This window comes from Squalius cephalus, assembly GCF_949319135.1.
Source record: "Squalius cephalus genome assembly, chromosome: 7".
NCBI classification, from domain to species: domain Eukaryota; kingdom Metazoa; phylum Chordata; class Actinopteri; order Cypriniformes; family Leuciscidae; genus Squalius; species Squalius cephalus.
In genome coordinates, this window is record NC_137128.1 from 19,751,206 (window position 1) to 19,769,023 (window position 17,818).

At 36.8% G+C, this 17,818-nt stretch overlaps 2 protein-coding genes across 5 annotated transcripts; one reads left to right on the top strand and one right to left on the bottom strand.

Annotated features, from left to right (window-relative positions):
* Positions 1 to 8: 8 nt before the first annotated feature.
* Positions 9 to 5,768, top strand: zte38 (zebrafish testis-expressed 38; the record flags this gene model as incomplete). 3 transcript variants are annotated; one of them, XM_079875654.1, is made up of 12 exons in its annotated part: positions 9 to 76; positions 1,672 to 1,795; positions 1,882 to 1,945; positions 2,102 to 2,138; positions 2,222 to 2,242; positions 2,327 to 2,353; positions 4,106 to 4,173; positions 4,623 to 4,771; positions 4,906 to 5,144; positions 5,231 to 5,270; positions 5,347 to 5,390; positions 5,479 to 5,768. In XM_079875654.1, the coding sequence occupies 12 exons, from the start codon at positions 26 to 28 to the stop codon at positions 5,530 to 5,532; spliced, it is 918 nt and encodes a 305-aa protein (XP_079731780.1). In that variant the 3' UTR covers positions 5,533 to 5,768. The 3 variants fall into 3 exon arrangements, with proteins under 3 accessions (XP_079731780.1, XP_079731781.1, XP_079731782.1); XM_079875655.1 differs by having other exon boundaries at positions 26 to 64; XM_079875656.1 differs by lacking the exon at positions 9 to 76 and adding an exon at positions 385 to 403.
* Positions 5,742 to 17,384, bottom strand: aldh9a1b (aldehyde dehydrogenase 9 family, member A1b). Of its 2 annotated transcripts, none has more exons than XM_079875653.1 (12): positions 17,125 to 17,237; positions 16,647 to 16,858; positions 16,325 to 16,470; positions 16,085 to 16,214; positions 15,659 to 15,793; positions 14,104 to 14,300; positions 12,637 to 12,777; positions 11,032 to 11,220; positions 10,845 to 10,932; positions 9,749 to 9,890; positions 6,519 to 6,631; positions 5,742 to 6,421 (listed from the first exon to the last, which is right to left on the bottom strand). In XM_079875653.1, exons 1-12 carry the CDS (start codon positions 17,166 to 17,168, stop codon positions 6,327 to 6,329), a joined length of 1,632 nt encoding a protein of 543 aa, XP_079731779.1. In that variant the 5' UTR covers positions 17,169 to 17,237; the 3' UTR covers positions 5,742 to 6,326. The 2 variants fall into 2 exon arrangements, with proteins under 2 accessions (XP_079731779.1, XP_079731778.1); XM_079875652.1 differs by having other exon boundaries at positions 5,842 to 6,421; positions 16,647 to 16,848; positions 17,125 to 17,384.
* Between the last annotated feature and the right edge of the window lie 434 nt (positions 17,385 to 17,818).

A 17,818-nucleotide genomic window follows, 5' to 3' on the forward strand; every position in this document is an offset into this window, starting at 1 on the left:
TGTTAACATTAAAGTTAGCGCAAACATGACAACCACACAGAAGAAACTGACTCAAGAAAAACAGGTGATTGCTGAGGTGAGATAATAAATCAATGACATTTAAAGTGTGAATGTAAATAAAATATACCTTTACAAAATATTCCATGCTTTCAAATAAGGAGATCAATTAAACTTTAAAGTGGTTTCCGTTGTGTTACAACTGTAACATCATAGTAACGTTATATTAATTTGAGGTCTGAAGCTGTCAGCTGTCATAATTTCTTTCTTTTATTATTGTTGTGATTATCAATGACCGTGGTCGCAAATGCAGTTACCACAGTTTTACTGTGTAAACACTCCCTGAGGTAAGTAACGTTAGGCTAACGTTAACTGGAAATATGGACTACTAACGTTAGACTAAACGGTCATTTCTGTAATAAATAGCAGGTCAATAACGTGGTATATATCAAATATTGCTAAGCTAACAAAATATTATTGTAATATTTCAGTTGTAATGCTTTAAGACCCATTATTAGTGCTTTTATTTAACTTCAGTACTTGTTTCACAGTTTGTCTGCACTGCCGTAAACCGAGATGGTTGTCATTCATATTTCTGTACATAAAGACCAATATGTTCAGTATATATTTGACTTATGTTCTCAGTTCTCACAGTTTATCATAGTCATGTTTGACAGGGAACTGTCATTTGATAGTCATATTTCCAACGAGAACAACATTCTTTTCCTTCAGAAATCTCACTAGGTTACAGAATATTCTAATCTATTAAAGATGCAGAAAAGTTCCTGCATTCATAACTTGACTGAATTATTGTTGTAATGCAGCACTGGTTGGATGGATGAACAGTATTCCCAATGTCTCCATAAATAAAGTGCAGTTTGTTCTGAACGCAGCAGGCAGAGATAAATAATATCTAGGCTATATCATCATAAAAATCATTATGTAGGTAACTTTATATATTATAAATTATAAGGTATATTTTCGAAAGCTTAAACACTCAAAATTCATTCTGTGAAAAACGTTTTGAAATTAGACATTGTGTTTTTTTTAAATTTGACTAAATTTACTGCACTATTTTATAATCAAATCTTTTTCTAAGCTTGACAAAACATCATTGGAAAGGTATGGGTCTCTCAAGGTTCCATATTTATTGTTTTGTGACAGTAAAATGATAATTTCAATGGAATCTGGGTGTCACCCCGTGGCTATTTTTGTTATAGCGCCTAAACAAAATCTCACAGGAACCTTTTTGTGGTATCAATTTCAAATTTGGAACATAACTTGGTTATGACTTTGATTTTCTATCAATTTTAGAGTCAAATTAGATATTATTTTGTAAAATATATATCTGGTATAAAAAAATGTTTAATACAGTACATTTGCTGTACAGTAAACTTAAATGTCAAAAAACATTTTTAACATTTTAATTTTTCGAAGTTGTTTTACTTAAGCAGTGTCTTCTTTAAAAAAAAGAGTTCTGTATTCCAAAGCTAACTATTTAAGTTTTGATACTGCATTTTCACATCTATGCTTAAAAAGGATCCAATTCTATTAGATGACAAAGCATTTGCCATTCGGTGTCATTTGCGAACATTTGTGGATATAAACTTCAAGGCACTTTTCTTTGTAAAGCTGTGTTAATGTGAATTGAACTGAACCAGTGTATTTCATCAGGCGCTGGATACTGAGACTCAGTCACTGGTGTTTGTCAAGCGTATGGTGGTCATAGCTGTCTCCTCCATCACCTATCTGCGTGGGATATTTCCAGAGGACTCCTACAGATCCAGATACCTGGAAGGTATAAATATACACACTGGTTTATTAATGGCCGAACTTTTGAAATATCTCATACAAGTTTGTTCATTGATGAATGTTGTTCTTCAGATTTGTGTATCAAAGTCCTTAAAAAGGATTGTTCTTGCCCTGGAGCCCGCAAACTCGTCAAATGGTAATATGTTGCATATGATGAATTTGTACAGTAAATTGCCATGTTTGTTTATTTTAATGTATATGTGGAAATATATTTGTAATGATTCACTGAAGTGTAAAAAATGCTAAGCTGCTATGAAAAGTGATAACCATAACCATACTTCTGTCCTCCAAGGCTGATGGGATGTTTTGATGCCTTGGAGAAGAGATATGTAAGTCAAAAGTACCATATTTCGATAGAAATCTGTCTTTCTATTATTTTTGTCACTGTATTAATTTACTTTATTTTTTGCAGCTTCAAATGGTGGTCATTGGGGTCAGTATGCATAAGTAAATGTGTGTTTTTAATTATATAATATATGTATATTTTTAAATAAATTCACTGTTTTTTTATACACAGGTACACACAAGCCCAGATGACAGTAATGTAAGTTCCAAGTTTCAATCTTCCATGGAGTTTTTAGATTGGGTTTAGTTTTTTATTTCATTTTATGCCAAGGACACCCAAATATACTTTCAAGTTCAAGACTATTTATACTGTGTGAGGTACTGTGTAAGTGGAATTCAAAAATCAAATAATTGGCTTTTATATTTTATTATACTAAAGAGAATCCCCCAGAAAATATTTATTTTCTATTTAAATTGACCTGCATTAGAATATTGTTAAACGCATAAAGCTGTAGAGAAATAATTTGAGATTTGTGGAGCACTGGAGTATAAGTTGAGGCGTGGATCTAAACGCAAGCTGTATATTTATTTAAAGAGACCAAGCAGAGGAATATAGACACAAGAGAGATGCACAAACAAGACACAGGTGAACATAATCAGAAACCATGCTAACTAATAGAAAGAGAGTGTACTTAAGGTACGTTTACACGACAACGATGTACTAAAACCGGAAAGTTTTTCTTTCACGTTTCTTTATGTAGAGACGACAACGTTTTCAAAATGATCCCAGTTCACACGGATCCACGAAAAACGACTAAAAACACTGTATTCTGCTGCCAGGCTAGTAGATGAAACACTACGCACCTATAGACTGAACATGTAATACTCATGCGCATGACGTCACCATTTTTCACAAATTCATGTTATGATAACCGTATCGTTTTCAAAACTTGTACTTTGAAACCCATTTTCAAAACTTTGTGTTTTAATTCCACAGTCAGTGGAATACATAGTTCCCATAGGCCAATTAATGTCACGTGACCTCCCCGGAGACGCCATCTTTGATGGCATAAGCTGCTGTGTTTACGAAGTTTTACAAGCAAATTTCGAATATTTCTTTCTGTTTATAATGTTACGAAAATCATGAAGAGACAAAGTGACAGAGACTATAAAGAGATTATAAAGAGACTCTATTAACAAGACAGAGAAAGGTACAATGCGAAAATTTCAGTCATAAATGGTGTGGATCCATATGCGCTAACGCTGTCTGTCTGTCTGTGTGTGTGTGTGAGAGTGAGTGAGAGGGAGAGAGGCGCGGGCGCGATCGAACAGTGGAAACAATGTTGTTTTTGTATGTTTTTAATACCTTGTCATTTTGTTCATACAGGACATCATTCAAACTGCAAAGTGTTAACTTATATTTGTGTACACTCGCAATAAAACACAACATTGTGCACCTGACACAAAGTGCTCTGAGCAAATTCTCGCGTGTTTTGAGGGAGTTTCTTTCCTGTTTATCCTCACCAGCCATAACCTCCGTCGTTGTTCTGACAAAAGCTTAGTTTTCTCACATTCATGAAGTCTAATGACGGGTATACTGTAAAATCCAAATTTAACTGAACCTCCAGCACGATTTGAACATCCATTGACCCAGCAGGAGATGACCATTTTCACTTTTTATCACGAAATTAACTCGTTTCAGCTTCTTCTTCTAATGTCCTGCCCACAACATGCCCACAGAAATGGCGCCGGGTCAGCAAATGCCTGTATGTTGTGACGTCATGTAGGAACTATGTATAAAATGATTGCGATGCAATTAATCTCATAATTTACATCTTTAGTGGAATAAAATGGCAAATTTAGCAAATGTGTTAATTACTGCTTTACACATAATTTGTTCATTTTTCCAAGTGCTATACATTTTGAAACAATAAAAATAAAAATGTGGACACCAGTAATATGACTTTTCCAAACCTGCTGTTTTGTCTCTTGCATGCGTCTGTGTTCTCAGCACGTCATTGAGTCCTATCAGTTTAAGTTCAGATACTCAGAGTGTGGACCACAGATGGACATCCTGAGGTGTAGTATTGTGCATTGCTCTATCTGTAAAAGCAAATTTTTTTGTAGTTTGCATTTTCTGTATATCCTCAGTTGATGACTACATAACAACGCTACCGTTCAAAAGTTTGGGGTTTGTAAGATTTTCTTTTAAAAGTGACAGTAAACACATTTATAATGTTAAAAAATATATATTTTTTTCAAATAAATGCTGTTCTTTTGAATGTTCTTTTCAGGGAATCCTGAAAAAAAAGTATCCGTTTCCACGAAAATATTAAGCAGCCCAACTGCTTTTAAACATTAAAAATCTCACTGACCCCAAACTTTTGAACAGTAGTGGATATAGTGTTGGACATTATGCTGCTAATTTAGTGTAAATTAATGGAAAAAAACCAACAACAAAAAACACATCTATTGAAATGTCCATTCACTTCACACACACTAGTCCTCACCTCTTTTCTTCATTTCAGTAATGTGACTGGGACCATGAGAGTGACCTTAGAGGACACTAGGAAAGCTTCAACGCTCCTGATCAGGAAGCTGTTCCTCCTCATGCAGAATCTAGAAGCTCTGCCCACTGCTGTTTACCTTACCATGAAACTCTACTACTATGATGATGGTACTATATATCCTTCTGCAGTATGGAGAGTGAAGTGGACAAGAACTGTTGATTCATGACAAATATTGTGTTTTTTGGGATCAAATGAACGTGCTTAGTGAAATAACAATGCTTTTGTCTCCTCGCAACTTGAGTCACTCCACCTGAATACGAGCCACCAGGATTCAAGGCAGGTGTAAATGACAGTCTGTGGTTCGAGGGAAAGGCAGTGCACTTCAGAGTGGGCGAGCTGCAGTCTCGCTTCCACACCATGAAGTTGCGTGTGACGGCAGCACAGAGCCGACTTGGGAAGCTACAGGACGGGGGCCAGTTGAGCGAGAACGACACGGAGATCGAGACACCCTCTCTCTCTCAAATCAGAGCTGTAGAAACGGTACAAAGCAGATGGATCTTAATGTACAGGATAAGCTTTGATATGTGTTCACCAGACGGGATTCTGAAACATTTCTCTTGTGACAGATGACCAGAAACTCTGACCAGGACCCGCCATCTGATAATGGTAAGTATCTAAAACTTTGTTCAGAAGGTCTGGCCTGCTTTGGAGAGTGTTTGCTGAATGTCTTGACCTTTTGCAGAATCTCTTGCACAGTTTAAACAGCCCAGAAAAGCTATAGCAAAGGTAAGCACTTTCTGATTTATATGGTGATAAAGTGTTTTTTGTTTATTAAAAACACATTTTGATGCCTTTTCATTATATATTTGCACAGAGGAAATGTGTGAGAAGCAAACTTCCAAGGAGGAAAAAGAAGAGATGCTTTTAAAACCATAAGTTCACATCAAACAAATATGTTTTTAAAAGTTTTTTTTTTTTTTTGCCAATATTTTTGATTCAAATATAGTAAAAATGGCTTTGTACCAGGTAGAAGTTTAAAAAGTGTTTGACTAAGTAATTAGTTCTAGAGAATTCATTCTCAAATTCTAAGATAATTTATTATTTATTTATAATTTATAATGAGGCGACTTCCTGTTTGGTGTTGATGAAGAAGGACTGAGATATTTATTCGCTGAATGTAGTAAACGTTGAATGAATGACACATCAGCTGTATGTACAAGAGTATGCACATAAAATAAACAATACTTCAGACTACTTTATTACAATTACAGCTCCTTTATTACAATTATTTACCGCGTTTTGTCATTCATTTAAAAAATATTACCATATTTGCATAGTGTTTCCTCGAGCGAATGAATAGGTAAAGCATACATTCACAGCATGGGTAAGATCTGATACACATGTACATCAACCAAAATATTACATTATAGCTATTTAACAATCAAATATAATGACAGTTTCTTTCAAATAAATGCAGTTTACGCGCTCTTACGATCTATAAGAATTGTACCATCCTACAGTGCAGGCACTTGATTGTGAAATATTCACAGACAGCTGCCGTTACTTGATAGAAATCATGTTGGCAGGCTAAACATGGTCCATTAGTGGTGAACATTAATACATTTCAGTAACTGTGCGTGTCAGTCTTTAGGCTACATGAGTAATGCCACATTGAGATCTTCCAGTAGGATCCAATCATTAATCTTGGACCAGAATACACGTTTAAAAGAGACTATCCACATCACCCATCTCCACCACCACAGTCTTCAACTGAGAATAAAATTCAATGGTCACCTGGCCATTTTCTCTTCCAATACCTGAAATCAGAGACAGAAGGTTGAGTTTAATTTGAGAGTATTTAGTGTTATAGAGACACACACAAAAAATGTTTTGTAACTCCTATTGTCACCTGACCTGAGGCCTTGTATCCCCCAAATGGCACCTCCACAGGTGTGATATTGTAGTTATTGATGAAGCAAGATCCAGCCTGCAGGTTTTCTATGACTCGATGTGCTCTCTTAATATCTCTAGCGAGTCAGAAACAGACAGGAAAAGAACATATGAGCAAACGGGAAAGCCCCAGTCTAACTTTGAAACATCAACCAATCACAAATACTACCATTCAAAAGTTTGGAGTTCGTGAAAATATTTTAGAAAGAAATGAACACTTATTCAGTAAAGACACATAAAATTGATCAAATGCAACAGTAAAGACATTTATAATGTTACAAAAGATTTCTATTTCAAATAAACGCTTTTCATTTGAACTTTCTATTCATAAAAGAATCCTGAAAAGAATGTATCACGGGTTCCACAAACATATTAAGCAGCACTACTATTTTCAACATTGATAATAATAAGACATGTTTCGTGAGCATCAAATCATTGTATTAGAATGATTTCTGAAGGATCATGTGACACTGAAGACTGGAGTAATGATGCTGAAAATTAAGCTTTTCAATCAGATTTTCTGTCTCTCTAGAATCTAAAGTGAAGGGTGTGAATTTTGAATCCACTGCTGCTTCAATGTATATATAATGAGTGATTATAATCAAGGTATTAATCAATATTTCTCCTTCTAAACATCACATGAGTGAATGACTTTCCTAGACTTGTGAGATTTTACTTTGTTATAGAAGTTACCAGTGTGGGTACTCTGACAGCAATGATCACAGGGGTCATTGAAGTCTATAGTTTAAGGGACCATTTCTTTGTTAAAGCTTCACTATACTGCGTTAGACTGAAATGTAGCTCTCCTTGAGAGAAAGAACGCATTATCTTGATGTTTTAAGATGAGACTCCTGTTTATAGTTAGAGCCTGGCCAAATCCAACCTTGGAAAAGCTGTGTATCGGTGTGTGTGTTAGTCATCTTGATTGCAGGTTAAGGAACCACTGGCATTATTGGAGATTGACTGAGTTGTTGTTCGGGACATGTTGGCGCCCAGCAACCTAAATCTGCGCCCTGGAAGGTCACGACGTGCCTGACTTCAAGGTCTGAGTGTCAGCTGCCTAATCAATGGAGATATGCTTCAGTCTAGCTTCTATCTGTATATGTGTGGAAAATTACTATGTTCATCTATTTCTTAGCCAATCAGAAACTGCAACCTGAAGCAAGGACGTAGCTTAGACCTTGGTGTAGGGTATAACTGCTGTGATCTTTGTAACTGTAAGCGGGGCGTCCTACGAACTCATTGTGAGTCTTGAAGCTGACTTCAGGCCCTTGCACACCGAGTCCGAAATTCGCGTCCGAAATTTTCGCACGTTAAAAAATAAATACGACCTCACGTTATGTCAATCACACTTGTACACTGCCTCCGAAACTTTCGTCCGTCAAAAAAAAAAATCGAATCGGGTTCGATTTTCTGCGTTTTTCGCATCCGTAACAAGGGTTTGAATGGTGTTTTGACAGTTTAGAGCCACAGAATGACGGATACGAAAAAACGCATGCGAAAATTTTGGATTCAGTGTGCAAGGACCTTTCTGCTGAGGAAACTGCAAACTATCTTCAGTAAAACTTTTCCTCAATCTCTCTATAAATTACAGAAACGTCTGTCTGCCTGTGTGTCTGTGTGTCTGTGTGTGTCTGTCTGTCTGTGTGTCTGTCTGTCTGTGTGTCTGTTAACCACATATCTCTCGAACCGTTAGTCCGATGGATTTCAAACTTGACAGGTGTCTCGCTACGGTCACGAGTAAGTGCAGTGCCAAGTTTGACGTTGTTTGGATGAGAAATGCTAAAGATATCGTTAAATATATAATTTTTATAAGGTTGTGGTTTAAAAATAAACATTCTGACACTAGAGAGTTGTATCGGTCAAAGAAGCCCCAAGAAGGTTGTGGTTTAAAAATAAACATTCTGACAATCTGTCAGCTACACTGTTTACTTCTGAATATTATAGTTTGGTTCCAAAACGTGATAAATCCATTTTGATTAATTGGAGTAAAAATGTGTTTTCTTTACCAAGAAACCAACAATTACTAAAAACACACACAAAAACTGATTTTGCACGGGCACTTTGCACTGCTCCCTGAATCAACACGCTTATTCATTTGTGGATGTTAACTGAATCTATATGTCAGCTATGCTGTTTCTGAATATTATATTTCATTCTGGTGCGCTTAACGTTATCGCTACTGTGTAATAGTAGCCTATGCTATTCACCAACTAAACATATCCTATTCAATGTGTTCACAGTCTCTTTCACGGGCATCATTTGTAGTGGCCTATTCACAAACTGTTTCCTCAAGCATAGCGTTTTCTCAGAGTTCACTGTGTGCTTTCTACCATGCACAAAAAAAAATGTCACTGAACTTTTGCTGTGTAATTGTAACAATGAGCACTCAAACACACCAAACCAACAATTACTAAAAACACACACAAAAACTGATTTTGCACGGGCATTTTTTGCACTAGTTTATTATAATTCTGACTCCGGGTCTTCTTTCAAACAGCTGGTTCTTGGGTCCTAAACTGTTACCCCCTAACAAAAGAGTCCCGCCCCCTACACTATAAATAGACACTGAAGCTACCTAAAATCAGTCACTTGTTCACACATGTTGGCTCATAGTGCACTATATAGGGGATAGGGAACGATTCAGGTGTAAATATGCTTTCCATTGGGGCGAATCGAGTCTGGTTTGATGTTAGTGTCACGAATCGCTGCAGGCCACACACAGTCTGCTCCGGTCCAGAGACACGACAGCACAGAGCGGATCATACGCGCGAGTCAGCGCAGACCAGAAAACGTATCGGACCCATTTGAGTTCTACACAGAATGCTATTTTAAAGGGATATGGAGGAGATAAGAAGGAGAAATGGTTAGAGATTAGGAGGAAACTGCGGCTTTACCGAGCTCAACGGCTCTGGCTGAGCTGTGATATCAACTAAACACTATTGGCTAGTTTTAAAAAGGGGAGGAGCTGTTTGATATGCCCCGCCCTGTCTTCCTGTTTCAGTGGAAATTACATTAACACACTGAATAATGCTGTGCGTTTCAAGGCACTTCAGTGGGCCTTTACAATAGAAAAAAATGTTTTACTCTATATTGGATCAAATAAATGCAAATCGGATGAGTTGAGAGAACTTTTTTAAAAATCATACCGACCCCAAATGTTTGAACGGTAGTGTATAAAACTAACACCTTACTTAGTAAAGACCCCTGCAGCCAGACCCAGAGAGCTGTCATTGGCTCTCCGAAGAACCTCGTCCTCAGTGTCGAAGGACAGTACTGACATCACAGGCCCAAAGATTTCCTCCTTGACACACGTCATGTCATCAGTGCAGCCGTCTGGAAACAAGACGTGAATGAACACACTGAACGGTAGGGCTGGGTATCGATTCAGATTTCACAATTCGATTCGATTTCGATTCGCAAGCTCTCAATTCGATTCGATTTCGATTTTCGATTTTGATTCTAGATTCGATTTCGATTCCACTCAATGAATAGCCTATATATTTAATACAAATCCTATATTTATAAAAAAAGAAGAAAAGAAAAAGAAAAGTGAACTTGGATAAAAAGAGCTACAAACCTGTATATTAAATTAAGAGCTACAAACCTGTACATTAAACTATTTTTATTTTAGGTACACTTGGGTACATTAAAACAGAACCCAACTCTATTTCAAACGCATACAATGAATAGACAGGATTTTGATGCAAGATGAAAAATTGATGCTGAAAATTCACGTTCATCATAAGACTGCTCTTATGTTATGAAGATACTCAACAAAAAGACATGTTGGCATAATTGTGTGTGTCAAGCGCGAAAGAGAACTGTATTCTGGGCTGTCTTGTGCGCACGCACGATATCAGCGCAAGTCTTTCTGTGTGTCACAAAGGACATTCACGTCATATAATTGCGTAGGCTTGACATCGCGATTGCGATATGATTATTTGTGCAGCACTAGTTGAGGTTATTTTATGATTAAGATAAAACAAACAAATCTCACAGCATTAGCTATAAAATGGAGTTTGCAAGCCTATGAACAGTGGGGGAAAACTAATACTGGCTTTTGGGTAATAGATAAATAAATATGGAAAAAAATCGATTCGTGGCGTTTGAGAATCGATTTTGAATCGACCACATTTTAAAAAACGATTCATCGAAAAATCGATTTTTTTGCCCAGCCCTACTGAACGGACTGATTTGAGGAAGTGAACAGAATGAAAAATAAACCGTTGAATGTTTCCAAAACACAGGACCTCAAAACATCAGCTGCCAACCGGTTTTCTAACTCACCGAGCACACATGGTGTCATGTAGTATCCATCTTTTAGTTTAGGATCTGTTGGGATGAAGGGCTCCCCTCCACAGAGCACTCTGGCTCCCTGTCAAGACAAATCAACTACTTTACCAAGCCATATAATATCGTAAACGACACAATCATGCTACTAAATGAATATTTTCTACTAAACATACAGCTGTACCTCTTTCTTGGCTTGGTCCACGTATCCCAGCACCTTCTCCAGGTGTGGTTTGCTGACCAGGGCTCCCATACGAGTTTCCTCCAACAGAGGGTCTCCTATCAGGATGGCTTTAGTTCTCCTGACCACCTCTTTCAAGAACTGAGGAACGATTGAGCTTTGCACAAAAACTCTGGTTCCATTACTGCACACCTACACGTGGGGAGTAAAAAAAAGGAAATATTAAGGAATGGGTTAATACATGTTTGTATGAATATGAAGATCTTGAAGAGTGGATTTATAGATGCATAGTTGACCATAAACGGTATATTTAAAAAAGTTTTATAGTGAATAACTGCAGCCAAACTGTTTAATTACTAAAAATAAAATTTGTGAAAAAAAAAGTAATGCTGCCGTTCAAAAATTTGTGGTTAGACCTTAATACTTTTATTCAGCAAGGATGATTTAAGTTGATAAAAAATTACAGTAAATACATTTATAATGTTACAAAAGGTTTATATTTAAAATAAATTATTTTTTAAAAACTTTCTATTCATTAAAGAATCCTGAAGAAAAAAAATGCATTATTGGTTTACACAAAAATAAGCAGCACAACTGTTTTCAACATTGATAATAATAATAAATGTTTCTTGAGCAGCAAATCAGCATATTAGAATGATTTCTGAAGGATCATGTGACACTGAAGACTGGAGTAATGATGCTGAAAATTCAGTTTTGATCACATGAATAAATTACATTTTAGAATATATTACAATAGAAAACAGTTATTTTAAATTGAAATAATATTTCACAATATTACTGTTTTTACTGTATTTTTGATGAAATAAATGTAGCCTTGGTGAGCAGAAGAGACTTTTTAACGGTAGAGTATTTTCTGCTTTTCGTCTCTGCCTTTTTTTGTGTCTGATTTATTTTAGAGTGAACACATTTTTAATCAGACAACTTAAAATATTGTGTAAACTAAAATACTGTATAAAGCAATATTAGTGTAATAATTATACGTTATAATATTGTTTATAAAACGGATGGTTCCAGTCCTTGATTCTGATTGGTTGAGCCGCGTTCGAAGCCGTTGTAAGTTACTCAACAAACACACACCTGTGACCGCATTACATTAGTGTTACTGCACAACTGCGCTTGTGATTCTTTGTTGCTGCATGTGTTGCTTAGCAACCTCTTTGGAACTACATTGCTTGGCGGAGGAATAAATGTGTTAAAACGTTATATTTTTTGTTGCTGGTGTTTATTTTATGAATAATTTTTTTTTTAAATTAATATTTTTATGGAGTAACCGTTTTATGAAAGCAATAAGCCCCTTGAAGCCGTGTTTTACAGTGGATTTAGAACAGCTAAGGGGAGTTGTTAGGCACGACGCGGAGCTGTTCTAAATCCACTGTAAAACACGGCTTATAGGGTCTTATTGCTTAAATAGATATTGTCTAAAGCAATATTGCAGTTGGTCTATATCAGCTTGACTGTGATCATCTGTGACAGGTAGATGAGAAGGAGCTTATTACTGGCTGGACATGGCTAACTCTCAAAAAATATATTTTACAGATTGCAAAACGCTGCATGTTCATACTTTGACTTGACCTTTCAATACAGTACCTGGCCTTGAGACAGGAAGTTGGCCATGAGTGCTCCTCTAACAGCGTTTTCTAGATCACTGTCCTCAAAGATGATCACTGGAGATTTACCTCCAAGCTCCAGTGTCACTGGTTTGACCCCTCGGGACGCCATTTCCATTATCTGTCGGGACAAAACATGCATTTAAACACAGGTTTAAGTGCATTACTACTACTATTAGTAAACTTCTCAATAGACTGTATAACGTCATATATAACATACACAACTTATATTAAACCAGACACAATAACCAATTGCTTAAAGTAGCAGTTCACCCAAAAATGAAAATTCTGTCATCATTTACTCACTCTCATGTCGTTCCAAACCCAGAAGACTTTGGTTTATTTTTGAAGGTATTTTGGTAACACTTTGCAATAAGTTCTCATTAGTTAACGTATTAACTAACATGAACTAACAATAAGCAATACATTTTATAATAATAATTAATTTATTAATAAAAATAGTCGTTCAGTGTTTGTTCATGTTAGTTCACAGTGATGAGCTAATGTTAACAAATACAACTTTTGATTTTAATAATGCATTAGTAAATGTTGAGATGAACATGAACTAAGATTAATAAATGCTGTAGAAGTATTGCTCATTCTTAGTTCATGTTAACTAAAGTAGTTAACTAATGAATCTTGGGTTGTCAAACTCACACAAGCCCTGCAGAGTTCAGCTTCAACCCTAATTAAAACACACCTAATCCAGCTAATCAAGTTTTAAAAACAGCAGGTGTGTGTGTGTGTGTGTTGAAGCAGGGTTGGAACTAAACTCTGTAGGGCTGTGGCCCTTTGTCCTGTAAAGTGTTACTGATATTTGAAAGAAATCTGAGAGGTTTCTGTCTCTTCATTGACAGTCCGGGCCACCAAAACCAACAAGATCCAAGAAGTCATAAAGGTGTCATAAAATGACTCAAGCACTTTAATCCAAGTCTTGTGAAGAGATGCGATCTCTTTATTTGATGAACAGATTTAATTTAGTCGAACTCTTTTTATTGATGCTTTTCAACAAGAGATATTCAGTTTTTCTTGTGCCCTTTGTTTATTAATAAAATCATGGGTGAGGGAAAAGAGAAGCAAGGACCAAATACTCTGTTACGTATACAAGAAATGAATAATCCATTGAGTTGTTTTTTAAGAGTTATTGTTTGACGCTAAATGTCCAGACCATAACAGTCGTTGGAATCAAAATGAATTTTTCCCAGCAGATAATTAAAAACACTGACAGCCAATCAGAATCCAGGACACTATAAAGAGCTCTTGCATTTCAGAAGACGACAGATATGCAGTGTGGTTTTTGGTAACTTTGGTTACCTGGACTTACAAATGAAAATGTTTGGAAGATTAACCAAAGCCTTTGGTTTGGAATGAGAGAATTTTGGCTTTTGAGTGAACTAACCCTCTGTGACAGTCAGCTACTGTATTATTACCGCTGGAGTCCTCTTACTTTCTTTCCCGTGGGCACACTTCCTGTGAAGGAGATCTTAGCCACATCCGGGTGATGGCACAGGAGAGAGCCCGTCTCTTCTCCGCCCTGCACCACATTGAACAGGCCCTCGGGAGCTCCGGCCTGGGAATAAATCTCAGCCAGCAGCACTGCAGTCGCGGGGGTCACCGGAGACGGCTTGAACACCATGGAGTTGCCTACGATTGGACCATAATAGCAGACCGTTAAGATAATCACTTCAGGCACAGATCAAGAGTGAAAGAAGAGGGTATTAATCTAATACAGCTCAATAGCCTTTCACTTTTTAATATCTAGCGTGAATAACAGCGGAGACTTGGCGGATTAAGGTCAGAGATTAGGTTATAAAATCCACCAGGTAAAAATCATAAGGTTGTTAACTTTAACAGCTTGAGGTATCATTCATATCCGTGGCAGGACATGTTATGTGCCACAGTTTAATAGTCAGGTTTAGGGGTTTGCTCAAATCTCTAACCCCGAAGAGCAAAACTGATGATGAAGTCGGAATGAAATGGACATCCGCCTTATCTATTTTCTAAATACATCTTAATTATTATTTTTGAACAATTCATGCATATATTTCATTTTTAAAAACTGGCCTAGATTTTACCTAGATAACTAGATTTTCGGGTGAAACGACTTCTCCCATAATTGAATCCTTTCTTACATTCAACTGCAAGCTCACATTCAATCAACAACTGATGGATAAAACCAAGTCCCCGCACTCCGTTTCACTCGGAAGTGCATCATAATGCGGAAGAAAAGTTCTGGATGTTACGCTGCAACTTTAGGCAAGCTTTAACAGACTTTAACAGCTTGTCTAAACTAAGGCCAGGTACAAACAGAGCTGATATATGCCACATAAGATAAGGAAAGATTGTGAACTACATTTATTTATTTACATTTATTAAATTGGTAGACACTTTTATCTAAACTGACTGTTTTCAAGTAGGAAATTAACAATATATTGGTACTATATCAGTTAACTACCAATATTACCGATTTTCCATTTATTTACTGGTATTGGTTATTGGATAAATAATTGTGGATGCTCATTTCCACAACTCTAACATTTAGATTATCTTAAAGAAAAAAAAGGTTAAATGTAATCTTTAGGAAATGTAAATTCACTTGTAGCATTTAATTTTTTTTTTTTTTAATAAAATCATCTAGGCCTGGTTTCACAAACAGGGCTTAGATTAAGCCAGGATTAGACCTTAGTTTAATTAGGGCATTTAAGTAGCTTTTATAAATGTGCCTTAGAAAAAAAACATTACGGTGTGCATCTTGAGACAAAACAATGGCACTGACGTATTTTAAGACATGTCAGTGCAAGTTGCTTTCAATTAATATGGCTCAAACATACATTTTAGTCTGGGACTAGACTTAAGCCTGGTCTGTGAAACCGGGGGATAGAATTTTAATTTCCATTTACCAGCTATTGGCCATAATAACATCAACAACAAATTCTTATTATTAAGTGTGATTCCATGGAAACTTTGCTAAGCCACACTTATATCATTTATATAACGCATACCACAAGCGATGGCAGGGGCAGATTTCCAGGCTGCGATCTGGATGGGATAGTTCCAGGCTCCTATTCCCACACACACACCCAACGGCTCCCGACGCGTGTACGCAAATGAACCTCCTGCTAGCTGAACGTGCTGACCTGAGAAAGAATAGCCGGTAACCCATCGGTACAATCATTTTAATTCTATGTACATTACCAGTCAAAAGTTTGGAATAACTTAAGGATTTTTCATGTTTTTAGACCTGTTGGTCATCAAGGCTGATCAAAAATACAGTAAAAAACGTAATATTGTGAAATATTATTTCAATTTAAAATGTCATTTATTCCTGTGATAGAGCCGAATTTTCAGCATCATTACTCCAGTCTTCAGTGTCACGTGATCCTTCAGAAATCATTCAACTGAGAACGATCAACAACAAACCAACTAACCTGAAAGGACGGTGGCTTGTCCTGCAAAATACTCAATGCACAGTCTGGCTGAGTCCACATCTAACCGGGCTTCAGTGATGGACTTGCCATTGTTGACTACCTCTATCTCAGCTATCTCCTCTCTTCTCTTCTATTCTCGACAACAGAAACAACTGAAAAGATCAGACTCAGCACTTCTCGAATCAAAGCAGCATTATTATGTAATGCCTTAGGATGTCGGATCAATGCACTCCGGTCTACCTCAATGAGTCTGGCCGCCTCCAGCATGACTCTGGCTCTCTCCATGCCTGCCAGTTTCCTCCACACTGTGAAAGCAGCACTGGCGCTCCTGACGGCTGCATCAACCTCTGTGGCCCCACAAGCTTGCAGACTGCAAAGGACACGACCTGGGACACATCCATCAAGACACGACAGGATCAGAGATGGCAATGTTTTAAATCATAGAACATGCTGTATAGAAAAATAATCAATGCACAGGCATAGCCAGATGTGACTGTGATCATATGACGGGGCAAAGTCTGATGGGGTTAAATGAAGAAATTAAGTTTAGTAAAAGCATTACCCGTTGCAGGCTCATATACTGGTTCGGATTTGGCTTTCACATCTTTGATGTTGACTCGGCCACCACACCAGAAGTTGAGTGGCTCTTTGATATGAAGGGTTCCTGAGGATGAGCTCCTGGTCCCGGTGTAGTAAAAGGCCCCACGGAGACCCGGGGTCAGGAGAGAGCTCAACAGGGCCATCTTCAGCTCTCTAACACTGAACTTTGACCACCTGGACGAGTGTCAACAAACGACGTTTTTTCAGATATTGCACCAAAACAGCGTCAACACACAAATTAGAAGAGATCTACAAAACAGCCATCAAAACTTAAAACTATTTGTGTATGTAAGTTAAGTAATGACTATTTTATCGCAATAAAAGTCTGTAAAAGTCGATGGTAACAACATCAGCTCTCCGATTAAATGCAGCCTAGCCTACTACAGAGCAAGCGTTATGTTAAGGCTTGAAAACTGAAACACTAGTAAGCGTTCACTCACCTTTCGCTTCTGATCTGCTGCAGATTTCGGATCAGTCCAGCCATGGTCGATCATTTTTAGGGCGGGGCTTAAGCGCGAGAACGACTTCCATTGGTTTGCTCTCGATGATGTCGTGTGACGTTTCCGGAGATAAAACTCAATGAAATTGTAAAATATAGCATAAAATATATCGTCTCCGAATTTGTGGAGGTTGACAGCATGACTCATTTTGTGAATTAATATCATTGCGAAATAAACCTAAAATCATCCAATCCTTTAATCTGAAAAATGTATACATTTTTTTTATATATTTTTTATATGATAAATGTTTTATACAGGGAATACGAAGAAAAAAAAAAAAAAAAGAAAGAAAAAAAAACCCGGAAAATCTCTTTCAATAACTCTACAATTTTGGCTTACTACTTTGTGAAATTCGTTTTTTTTTTTTTTTGTAAATTATCTTTTAATTTGTATGACGTTTATTTGAATGGACTTGTAGACAGACAGATAGATAGATAGATAGATAGAGCTGCCCATTTATGACCTGAAAACGTTTAAATGCTATTTCATGTACGTTTACTTCAATAAAAAGAAAGAGCACATGCGCGACAAAGAGAAAATAATATTTAAATCGATGGCTAATTGGTTATTGGATAAAAAAAAAACTGTTATTGGAACAACTTACAATGTAAGCATTATTTTCTTTGTGAGAGCA

Excerpts from the sequence above, each read along its gene's own strand:
- aldh9a1b (XM_079875652.1), bottom strand. The coding sequence starts at position 17,349 with ATGATATTAATTCACAAAATGAGTCATGCTGTCAACCTCCACAAATTC. Across the intron at positions 16,849-17,124 it reads CAGCAGATCAGAAGCGAAAG|TTCAGTGTTAGAGAGCTGAA; the intron begins GTGAGTGAACGC and ends AGGTGGTCAAAG. Across the intron at positions 16,215-16,324 it reads AGGCGGCCAGACTCATTGAG|AAGAGAAGAGAGGAGATAGC; the intron begins GTAGACCGGAGT and ends TGTCGAGAATAG.